The 13079-nt window shown below is 36.8% G+C and overlaps 1 protein-coding gene across 1 annotated transcript in view; it reads left to right on the top strand.

Moving 5' to 3' along the window:
• LOC107623914 (UDP-glycosyltransferase 83A1-like) overlaps positions 5787 to 13079 on the top strand; it is an 8686-nt gene continuing 1393 nt past the window's right edge. Inside the window, exon 1 of the mRNA XM_016326316.2 lies at positions 5787 to 6442. Coding sequence (XP_016181802.1) covers positions 5959 to 6442 — 484 coding nt within the window. The 5' untranslated portion in view covers positions 5787 to 5958. The remainder of the gene's footprint in view (positions 6443 to 13079) is intronic.

Raw genomic sequence — 13079 nt, 5'->3', positions numbered from 1 at the left:
CCCCCCCCCCAACAACTTGAAGAAAGCACACCCACGCTTCCCCCAACTCCATCTAAAATGTAAGTTCAACAGAGTAAAATCAATGTTTGATTATCATCCGTAAATTCTTATTCTTATAATACGTTATACATGATCACGCAGTAATCCAGCCCCAGAAGACGCTGCTGCGCTGATGATGATGGCACGGACAACATCGTATGTTCCTAAAACAGATCTGATGCCATCATTCAGCCTTGGCTTGACTGATTCAAGCCAAGAAGCAGCAGCAACACAGGAGGGGGCGTCAACGCAAGATGGAGGGAGGGCAAAAACTCCAGAAACTCCAAAATTGCTAGAACAATTAGGGGATCTGGTACAAAAAATTGCAAGTGGTGGGGTGACAACAAAAGAAAAAAGTCCACAGATTCCAAAGGAGAGTGACGCAGAGAGTTTCGAGAAGTTTGAAACTCCTGCGAGGACAAATCAACATAGTTCTGACATGAAAGAGAAATGCTACCTCTGGGCTATACGAGTGAAGATCCACGCAAATGGGCTAACTAATGAGTTTGACATGCACACTCCAAGCCCAAGATAGATACACTCTGTCAAAACTCCACCTTGCATCACTCGCGCCTGAAACGCATATAGAAGCTGAGGTAATATTACAACAACATTAATGTTTTTATCACCAAAATTAACTACAAATCTGATTGATGTAAAATTGATTTCGGCATCTTTTTCTAGATTGTCTCTGCCATGTGCTTCATCCTAAACCAGCAAAAGATTAAAAGGTTTCAAGAGGAAGTATACTGTCTCCCCCCTGATATTGTGGTAAGGGTTGCTTCACCAAATTTTGGGTGTATTTTCTGCATTCTTTCGGGTGTATTTTCTGTCTTATATTGAGTGTATTTAATGTGTTCATTTGGGTGTATTTTCTTTGTTAAATTGGGTGTAAGTTGTTTATTCATTTGGGTGTATTTTTTGGATTCGTTTGGGTGTATTTTCTGTATTCATTTTGTGGTTCGCAATTTTTGCAGAACATGGCCCTTGGAAATCATCCACAGGGGGTATTCTTACAGTCTAAAAACAATAAGCCGTTCAGGGTGGAAGACTACCCAATGTTTATACCCTTCTTGGACCTTAAAAAATTAGCAACCCATCGTTATGTAAGTTTTCATTTCTAAAACTTCTTATTACCATTTTTTACTTATGTGCCAAATAAACTAAAACAGTGTTCAATCTGAACATATTTCAGATTTTTGCACCTGTTTGTCATTCACAACATTGGTAGTTATGGTTGGCTGATACAAGAAAGAGAAAATTTTATATAGTCGACCCATATCACACGAAATCTCCCTCCGATGAGAGAACTGCGCTGAATACATTCGTTATAAGTTAGTTCTGTGTTCCGTATTTTAATAGTTGGGTGTATTTCTGTTCAATATAAGGTGTAACTTTGTGCTCCTTTGGGTGTATCCATTTATTGAATTTATTCATGTATTACTGATTTGTTTTCTATTTTAAGGGATATGTAATTTTACGAATTAAAGTATATGCTGGGGGCACCTCTGAAATCAAGGGACAAAGACAAGGAAATTGTACCACTATACCTTCACATCTCGGGCCAAAAGACAAGGTATAAATCTTTCACTCTGAAAATGAAACTTTCCTATATGTAATTTGTAATTTATTTTTTAGTTTTCAGCTATGACTGTGCTATCTACATAATGAAGTGGCTTGAGATATTTTAGCCCGCAAACATTAAAAGGAGGAAGTATGAGTGGGAAAATTGGACCTAGGTAAATATGTTTAAAACTAAATAACTCTGTATTACATTACTCAATTAACATGGTTGGTTAAATAAAATATTCTTTTTAACTGTAGCACGAGGTGGACCACTTTAGAGTGGAATATGCTTCCCAGATTCTATTCCATGACATGAACCTAGACAAAGCTGAAGCCATTAGGGGAAGTAATGCAATAAGACTGTCCAAGCCATCCTCATTGTTATTGAGTCCATATTGTCAGATAGATTCTAAGGATATTGACACTGATTAATGTAAATGTTATATAGTCTTGTAACAAATTGAACACATGCTGTAAAAAATTTTCAATTATAATCCAGTTTATTGTAAAATTTCTTTCAATAATTAAACTCTCTCTGCTGTATTCAAAATGTCTGAATTACAGGTACTATAATATGAAAAAAAATATCAAACTAAATATACACCCATAACCTGCCATTTTTTACACCCAAAGAAAGTTGAATATACACCCAAAAATCTATCCCCCTGATGCTTTATCCCTAAAATTTTGAACCCTAAACCCTTAAAACCTAACCCCTAACCCGTAAACCCTAAACCCTAAAACCCTAAACCCTAAAACCCTAAACCCTAATACCTAAAACCCTTAAACCGTTGTTAAAAAAAACAAACAGTATTTTATAACATAAAAACAAGGTTCTGAAGTATATATATGTATATATTTAAAGATCACTTTTACCTCATTTAAACCTTTCGTTTTCTTCTTCTTTGTGGCATTTGCAATCTGTTTGTCCAACTTTGAACCTAGCCTATTTTTTGGACGTCCTCTTGTTCAAATCCTTGGAGGGCTTTGAAGCTCGTTAACGGATTCCAAGTTGGCGTCTTCGTGAGATAAAAAAGATGTGCCCTTCCTTTTGGCTTTCAATGATTCCATCTCAACCATGACGTTATCGTACGCACGGTGCAGAATTGCAGTCAGCTCTTCCGATTCTGATGTAAATTTGCAAATATTTTGCGAACAAAAAACTAATTGGTCAAACCTCTTGCTTCTTGGCTCCAACAGTGGCTCGTCGTGGCTTCTCTTGATGTGTGTGTGTGTCACCTCTTTAACCTTATTGTTCCATCGTTTCAGTATATATCTAGGTGACACTTGGCTTACTCGTTCAAAGCTTAACACGCTTAGTGCGTGACAGCACAATATCCCTCTTGACTCGAATAATAAGCATTGACATTTTACCTCAGCTGCTACTGAGTCGTAAGTAACCACAAACTTGTTGAATATTGAGCTGAAAACCTGTTCTCCAACTTCATATACTGAATAGCCTAGAGCGAAATTTGTTAATCTAGTGATGCAATTCGCCTTTCCTCTGAATTGTGCTTGGACTTCCCTAAACTTTTGATGAGTGTACACATCTTGAAACTGAGCTTCAATGGAGGATTTGGTTGCACACGGTATGACCGTATGAAAATCTGCAGCATCTGATTCTCTCTCTGCTTGCTCCCTGCTTCCGAGGCAATTATCGTATTGTTTGACAAATTGAATAAGCGAGTTGTTCCGGGTAATAAACTTGTTAAAAAATGAATGCATGCTCTCGCTTTTTTATGTGTTTCTCATCTCTGCCCAGAAGTGGTGATCCAGATAGATTGAAACCCATATATGACAGTCTTCATAGAGATCTGCAGAATACACCCGAACACAGACTATAAATACACCCGAAAAAAATTCAATTTACACATCTGCTGCATATTTTAAACAAACATTACCTGAAAGCCACTTGTTGTCCACAAGACCAAAATTCAGCAGAAAATCATTCTAATTCCTATCAAATGAGTCTTTACTATGAGAGTTCCAAACAACTTGGCTCATTTCTTGTTCAATTTCTACATGTCCCTTGTACCCGTTTAATTTGCTTGGAATCTTCTTCATGATGTGCCAAATACACCAACGGTGAATTGTTGTTGGCATACAAGCCTCTAAAGCCCTTTTCATTGATGCGCATTGATCGGTGAGAAATCCTTTCGGAGCATTTCCTCCCATGCAACGAAGCCAACATTGAAATAACCATTTGAATGATTCAATTTCTTCGTTTTTCATCAAAGAGCATCCAAGAAGTATTGACTGACCGTGGTAATTCACCCCGACAAAAGAACCACAAACCAAATTATACCTGAAACAAATTACAATAGTGCAGAATGAAAAATCATTACGTACACCCAACAAATGCTTTGTATACACCCAAAAAAACCCAATATACACCTCTGTGGCAGATTCATAAAAAACATTAATTTAGCATCATAAACAGGGACAGTTTATTACCTGTTTGTATTGTAGGTAGTGTCAAATAAAATAACATTTCTGAAATACTCAAAGGCAGCTCTGCTTCTTGCATCGGCCCAAAAAGTCAGCTTAATCGATTGATCCTCCTCGAGTTCAAACTCAAAAAAGAAATTATGATTCTTCTCTTTCATTCTTAACAAATATTTTCCAAATTCCTTTGCATCTTCTTGTTCAGAAACATTATGCACTTCTCTCGTAATGTAATTCCTCGCATCCTTTTCAATAAAATTTAACTCGCGGTGACCCCTGGCAGCCGCAACAAATGATTGGTAAGTTTTGCTTAGTCTAATACCAGCTTCTTCGTTATTCTCTATTGTACGACGAATGGACATGCTTAGTTCCCTGTGCTGTTTGAGCATCTCTGCTTTACTTGGACAGCAAGGGTGTGAATGATCCAGCACAACATTTGAAATGATCCAAGCACCAACATCCTTCAATGTGTGTATATAAATTCTTGCAGGACAGTTTAAACCGGCTGTCGAATTTGTCTTCTCGGTCGGAGATATTTTAGATTTCTATTTTCCCTCTCTGCTACATGTAATCAATTGATTCTTAATCTCGTTTTCCTTCCTATTTGTGCTCCGAACTCTTGTAGAAAAACCTGCAGCCTTGGCGTAGTTCCTGTAAAATTTTCCAGCATCTTCAAGGGTGGTAAAGGTCATTCTAACCTTCGGAACAAACTGGTCATCAACAACAGAGAGAGACTGCAGAATACACCATGTCAAAAACTAAAAATACACCCAATCATGTTTGATCTAATACACCCGAACGACAACAACTAAACTAAAATAACAAAAAAAGCCATAAACTGTAAATACACAGGCTGCAGAATACACCATGTCAAAAACTAAAAATACACTCAATCATGTCTGATATAATACACCCGAACGACAACAACTCAACTAAAATAACAAAAAATCCATAAACTGTAAATACACCCACACTTCTCCCAAAAATACACCCAAAAAATTCTGATCTACACCCGAGCGTCTGCTATAAATTACAGATAATTAATCAAAACTAATACTTAGATTCAATCAACAGATTTATGTTCACGCGTTAATTTCACAGTCAATGTTCACGAATTATTCAGCTACACAATGCTATACAAATAACTGCAACAAAATTCAGAGTAATCGTATGTGAATCAAACCTCAGGAACTTCGTTAGATTTAAATTCATAATCCACTTCGTCCTGATTCAGCTGACAATCTGAACTTGAATCATCTATTATCTTTAAAACGAGTTCAAATTTTGATTTCAGAAACCAGAAAATCGAAAGAAAATGAAGCTAGAGTTACAGAGAGAGGAACTAACGTTAATAACGAAGAACAAACCAGTGAGAAAGGAGGAGAAAAGAACGATCGAAAAAGCAGGGGTAGACGCGCGAGAAGAAGGAGAACAAATTTAAAAAGAAGGAGAACGAAGAAGGAAACAAATCTTTTAAATTTTGTAGTTATATATACACAGAATCTTTATATAGCGCGTGTAAGGGACGTAACACTTGCAGCACGTTTTGGGGATTAATGGTTAATTAACTTGTAATGCTTACAAGTCCTAATCGCTTGTATGGAGAACTTTTCTGTAAAATTAATTGATTTATTAAAATATTAGTTAGATATGGTGTTGGTTATTTTAGATTTTTTTTATATTAAAATAATAATAAAAGAGGATAGACTTAGAGAGTGTGGCTGAGTGAAATACTGACCACACGTCCGCACATTCCTTGGAAAAATCTAAAAAATCTCCGTACACCAAGGAATACATAGCTACATCTAAAACAGTAAAACCGAATGATAAATAAAGAACGGCAGAATAATCAAACTGATTGTCATTTGAACACAAAATTAAAAGTGAAAAAATAAATAAATAATCATCATGATGAGCACCCCAACAGTGCTAGTTCTACCAGCTCCAGGTCAAGGGCATGTAAACCCCATGATGATCCTTTCACATAAGCTGGTTGATCATGGATGCCATGTCATCTTTGTCAACTCAGATTTCACCCATAAGAGAGTAGTGAGATCCATGGAGAACAACAATGGATCATCTTCAACAATAAAATTGGTGGCAATCCCAGATGGGTTGGGACCTGACCATGACAGAGTCAATCTAGGAGAGTTATGTGACTCCATGTCGAGGACCATGCCTTCAGAGCTTGAGAAGCTGATAGAAGATCTTCAATTGAATGAGGGCATTAAAGTAACTTGCGTTGTTGCTGATGTGTTCATGGGTTGGGCTTTGGAAGTTGCAAGGAAAGTGGGAATCAAAGGTGCATTCTTTTGGCCTGCGGCAGCATCAGTGTTTGTGTTGCAGTATAACGCCTCCAACCTTGTTGCTGATGCCATCTTAGACTCTGATGGTAATTTGATATTAATTGACATGTCACTAACTTCGTTTAGATTATATATATAAACTAGTATTTTTATCCGTAATTAAAATGAATATAAATATTTTAAGATTACGTCGATTTTATTTTGATATTATAGATTATACCATAAAAGATTTATAAAATTAAACTACTTTTATAAAAAGATTGTATGAGACAAAAAAATATATAATATAGTTATATTTTAATTTTAATTTTAATACAATTAAAGAATGTCATATTGCATATTTTGATTGTCAAATTTATAATTAGTCATTGAAGGAATGAGAAGGATAGATAAAAGAAGAGGGAGGAAGGGAGAATTCTTTATTTTGGAGAGAAAGATTTGATTTCAATTATAATGAGAGAATGATATGTGACACATTTTAGTTGTAAATTAATAGAGAAGAGAAAAAACTGTTTAATTTAAAAAAAATTGATTTTAATTATAATGAAAGTTGTTAGAGAATCATTAGATCAATTAGTATCGTTTATATTTATATAGCATATCTGTATATTAATTGTAGGATTCTATGCCTTTATTACTTTGATTCATTTAACACCTATAAATACTCTTTGTATATTGTACTTTTCATCAGACCGAAATATACACAAAACACTTTCTTTAGTTTGGTCTCTTGTTTCTAACATGGTATCAAGAGCTTAGGGTAAATTTTTTTTTCCAGAAATAATTGCTTTCTAGCTCGTTTTTTTGTTTCTTCCGGCAGTACTTTGCCCTCACTTTTCGAGTCTCTTCCGACGCTTTGGTTCGTCACCGCCGCCACCCTCTCCTTCTCCTCGTTGCAAGCTTTCCAACGCCACCGGAATCATCGCCGGAAGACACCGGACGTGCCGCCACGCGCCGCCCAAAGTTGCCTGTCCCGTTCAGCCGTTCTCCTTCCAGACACCTCCAGCGCCGTTGGATCAGCTCCTCAGATCCACGGCTCCGCTTCTGCCACGTGTCACACTGCTACTCTCTCAACCCGATATTGACCCGCGCTCCCGACCCGCTCCGCTCCTCTGCACGCGTGTCACCCCGCCCAGTCAGCCCTGATGTGTCCTGCTCGTCCAATCTCGTAGCGCCACGTGTTCCTTCGTGCTGACGTGGCAGCTGACGTGTCCTCCGACGTGGCAGCTAACGTGGCAGACAATGGGACCCTCTCTAAGATTTTTTTTGGTGAGCTCTTTCCGATTTTGCACTCCGATTTCTCATTTTCTGCTCCGAAATTGCCGTTTTCTCTCCTCTCTTTGATCTTTGTGACTACTATCATGGAAAAGTCAGATGTTTTTGCTACCACCGACAGAAAAGATAAATTCTGTCGAAACTGTAACCGTTCTGGGCACCTATTCCCCGACTGTCCTTCTGTTGAATGTCGCACATGCCACCAGAAAGGTCATATTAGCTACCATTGTTTATAGCTGTTCTGCCGTTACTGCAAGCTCTCGGGACATTTAATTACTGTCTGTCCTACTCGCCCACCACGTCCTGATCCACTCAACTTGTCTCCTGTCTCTCTATCTGATATTTCATCTCTTCTTCAGTGTCTTCTCTCCATTTCTGGTAATACCCCTGCTGCTTTTTCGACCCCTCCAGGTAATTCTAAATGGTACTTTGACTCGAGTTGCTTTAATCACCTGTCTCCGTTGCGTAATATTTTCTTGTCCATGTCTACCACTACAAATGGACCTTCTGTCAATACTGCAAATGGCTCCCTCTTGCACACAACACACAAGGGTTCTATATCCCAGTCAACTCTTAATCTTCCTGATACTTATTATATTCCCAAATTAAACTTCAATCTTTTTTCTGTTGGTCAACTTGTTGATCTGAGTTTTGAAGCCACTTTTACCATTTCTGGTTGTCGTGTACAGGATTCTCGGACGGGACAAATCATCGGGACTGGACATAAGGTCGGAAGGTTGTTTGAACTCGAGAATCTTCATATTCCTCATGTACCAAATCTCTGTGCTGCTTCTTCTCCCTCTACCCTTCACTTATGGCATCAACGTCTTGCCCACACCTCCTTAGGAAAACTGCGTCCTCTTGTGTCTCAGGGTGTTTTAGGTTAGGTTCCATATGAATCTTTTAATTGCATTTCTTGCCAAACTGTCAAACAACCTGCTTTATCTTTTCACAATAATTCATCTCTTGCTTGCTCTCCTTTTGATCTCATTCACCCTGATGTTTGGGGCCCCGCTCCCACTGCCTCTATGGGCGGCGCTCGATACTTTGTCGTTTTTATTAATGATTATTCCCGTTTTACTTGGGTTTATTTGATGACTAATCGCCATGAGTTACCTCAGATCTATATCAACTTTGATACTATGATTAAAACTCAGTTTTCTAATGTCATTAAGGTTTTTCGACGTGATAATGCTATAGAATACCGTGATTCCAAACTCTTAACCTTTCTTGCAGAACAGGGTACTTTATCTGAGTTTTCTTATCCTGATACGTCTCAACAAAATGGTAGAGCTGAACGCAAACACCGTCACATTCTTGACTCCGTCCGTGCAATGCTCCTTTCTTCTTCGTGTTCTGAGCATACTTGGGGTGAAGCTGTTCTTACTGCTGTTCATGTTATCAATAGACTCCATTCTTCTGTTCTTGGTAATGTTACTCCCTTTGAGCGTCTTTATCATACCTCCCCATATTATAGTTCTCTTCGAGTTTTTAGTTGTGTATATTTTGTTCTTCTTCAGCCTCATGAACATAGTAAACTTGAACCTCGGGCTCGTATGTGTTGTTTCCTTGGTTATGGCACTGAACACAAGGGTTATCGTTGTTGGGATCCTCTCTCCAAACATATTCGTATATCTCGTCATGTTGTCTTATAGGAGCACCACATGTTTTCTCGATTCTCATCCTTTGAGTCCATTCCTACTACTCAGTCACCTTTGTTTACTAACCCCAATATTGATCTTTTTTCTAGTGATGATTCTACAGATTCTATCTCGCGTGACCTTCCACAGCCTCCTGTTCTTCCACCTTCTCTATCTCCCGATAATTCTAGACCGGACGATGATCCTGCTCCTACCATTATGCCTCCTCCTCCCGCTCGTTCTTCTAGGGTAAGGAATCCACCTCCTCATCTTCTTGATTACCATTACTTTTCTACTATCCTTCATCAACATGAACTTAAGTCATTCAGAGAAGCCTCCTCAAACCCAAATTGGCAACAAGTAATGTAGGAAGAAATACAGGCACTTGAAAAAGCACACACTTGGGATTTGGTTGATCCTCCTTCTGATCAGGAAGTTGTGGGCAGTAGATGTGTATACAAGATCAAGACTCGCTTTGATGGCTCTATTGACTGTTATAAGGCCCGCTTGGTTGCTCAAGGTTGTACGCAAGAGTATGGTATTGATTATGAAGGGACTTTTGCTCATGTCGCTCGTCTTACGTCTGTTAGAGCTCTTCTTGCCATTGCCGCAGTTAAAAAATGGTCTCTCAGTCAGATGGATGTGAAGAATGCATTTCTTAATGGGGATTTGAAAAAGAAAGTCTATATGAAACCACCTTCTGGATATCCTTGTCTTTCTAGTAAGGTTTGTCTCCTTCGCAAGGTACTTTATAGACTTAAGCAAGCTCCTCGTGAATGGTTTGACAAGTTCAGCACTACCATATGCAGTCTTGGTTTTACTTCTAGCCCTTATGAGAATGCCCTCTTCATTCGTAAAAGCGAACGTGGAGTTGTTCTTCTACTTTTGTATGTTGATGACATGATCATTACTGGAGATGATGTTGATGGTATCTCTGATCTCAAGGCCTCACTTCACCATACCTTTGAGATGAAAGATCTTGGTTCTCTCAGCTATTTTCTTGGTCTCGAGGTCATCTCCACCGATGATGGCATCTATCTCTCTCAGACTAAGTATGCTTCAGATCTTCTTGCTCGCGCTGGGATTACAGATAGTCGCACTGAGTCTACTCCTCTTGAGCCTAATGTTCGATTTACCCCTATGGATGGCACTGTTTTGGATAATCTGACTCTCTATCGACAGTTAGTTGGAGGTCTCGTCTACTTGACTATCACCCAACCAGACATCGCCTATCCGGTTCATGTACTTAGCCAGTTCTTGTCAGCTCCTCGTACTACTCACTATGCGGCAGTTCTTTGCATTCTTCGCTACATCAAAGGCACTCTATTTCATGGCCTTTATTTTTCTGCCCATTCCTCTTTGTCTCTTCAGGCTTACTCTGATGCTGATTGGGCTGGTGATCCTACTGATCGTCCTTCTACTACTGGTTACTGTTTGTTTCTTGGCGACGCTCTCATTTCTTGGCGTGCTAAGAAGCAAACGTTCATTGCTCGCTCAAGCACAGAAGCTGAATACCGTGCCCTCGCTAACACCACTGCTGAGGTTATCTCGGTTCGTTGGCTCCTCCAAGATCTGGGTGCTCCTCAGTCGTCTCCTACTGATGTTTTTTGTGATAACCGCAGTGCTATTCAGATTGCACATAATGATGTGTTTCATGAACGCACCAAACACATTGAAATTGATTGTCACTTTGTTCGGCAACGTATCCTTACTGATGTTGTTCGTCTCATTGCTATTGGAACACTGGATCAGACTGCTGATATCTTCACGAAAGTTCATCACCCGACTCGTTTCCGGACTTTGTTATCCAAACTCAAGCTCGTATTCTTAACTCCCACTTGAGTTTGAGGAGGGATTTAGAGAATCATTAGAATCAATTTAGATCAATTAGTCTCGTTTATATTTATATAGTATATCTGTATATTAATTGTAGGATTCTATACCTTTATTATTTTGATTCATTTAGCACCTATAAATACCCCTTGTATATTGTACTTTTCATCAGACCAAAATATACAAAAAATACTTTTTTTAGTTTGGCCTCTTGTTTCTAACAAAAGTAAAATTAGTAAAAATAAGTGTAGAATAATTTCAAAAACAAAAATAATTAAATTAGTTTAGATAGAATTTAATTTAAAAAAATCTCTTAGAATTTAATTTTCTTTATTTTAATTTCAGTGTTTGAAACAAATAAATTAATTTAGATGAAATTTAATTCAATTCTATTGTTTTCTCTCAAAATCAATTCCAACGCAAATAGATCTAATTTGGAATTTTATTTTCATTAGGATTTTATTTAAAACTTAAAATATCTAAAATGTTCTTATAAAGGGTAAGTACGATTTTGGTCCCTAAAGTTTAGTGCCAGAATCGAAACCGTTCCTCATCTAATTTTGGATATAAAATCGTCCTTAACGTTTTTTTTCGTATTAAAATCGTCCTTTTTATTTTTTTTTTGGACAAAAATACCTTCACCACTACCAACATAATTACTTCCTCCACCATCACCACCACCAACACCAACACCACCGCCACAACTTACACCAACACCAACACCAGTAACTAGGGGTGTAAGTTACCGAACCAAACCGAAATTTACCGTAGGGGTAATTTAGAAATAAAACAAAAAAATTTATTGAAAAGGACGATTTTAATACGAAAAAAAACGTTAAGGACGATTTTATATCCAAAATTAGATGAGGGACGGTTTCGATTCTGGCACTAAACTTTAGGGACCAAAATCGTACTTACCCCTTCTTATAATCTAATTACTTCTTAATTTTTTTCACTCATTTTCTCTAAGTGTCTTCCATCTTTTAACACATACTTTTTCTTCTTTCACCACCTTTGTTTCCTTTTTTTCCCTTTTTTTCAACTCAATATAATAAATACCTTTGTTTTGAAAGGTCTACTATGTAGATCTAAAAGAAATATCCACACGTATAATTTTGACGTGTTTAACTTAGATTAATAACACCAATCATTTGTCAATCTGTTACGTCTAAATATTTTAAGTGGAGTTGTGTCAATTATGTCACTAACAAAAAAAGACATAATTTTGTTTTATTTTAATAATATTAATTAGTTGTTATAATTTACTGTTAATAACTAACCTTTTTTTACTTGTTATGTCATTAGAGCACTCAATAAATTAATTCTTAATAGTTCATGGTTATTTTTTTGTTGTTAGTTTATCATTGAAATCAACTATCGAGAATTATTTTATTTTTTTTAATTAATAACAATGCTTTTTAAGTTTAATATTTTTAGATTAATCTAATTTTTGTTTTTCTTAAATAGGTGAACGTATTAATAAAGAATGAAATTGTCCGTTATAAAATTTTAAATTATTTGATAAGCATTTTAAACAACAGAATTATTCAATTCAATTTTATACCATTAGGCTGTAAAAGAATTAGACTAATAACTAAAATATTAACAAAAAATAATAAATTTTGTGGCTCTTGAATTTTTTTTCTTAAAATGATTAAGTTCTTTGTAAATCAATTTGGGTCGGTCGAATAGTTAGCTCACTCATCCACTTAAATAAATATCGAGAGTTCTAATCTCGTCTTGTACATGCAGTAATCCATTAATCAGATAGACCCTTAATAGAAATATCGTGGTAACTAAAAATAAAGTAAATTCTTTGTAATAAAAGTTGAATGTCAGCTGTTAAATCAAGATAAAAAATTTTATTTAATCATTTTTTAGTTGGAATATATAGTAATTGTTATGATGTCTAAAAGTATTTGTCTAATTTACTAAAAAAAATAAAAATTAATATTTAATTTTAAAAGTATAAAAA

Source organism: Arachis ipaensis, chromosome B10 (genome assembly GCF_000816755.2).
Source record: "Arachis ipaensis cultivar K30076 chromosome B10, Araip1.1, whole genome shotgun sequence".
NCBI classification, from domain to species: Eukaryota; Viridiplantae; Streptophyta; class Magnoliopsida; order Fabales; family Fabaceae; genus Arachis; species Arachis ipaensis.
This window is presented reverse-complemented; position numbering and strand designations above follow the sequence as displayed.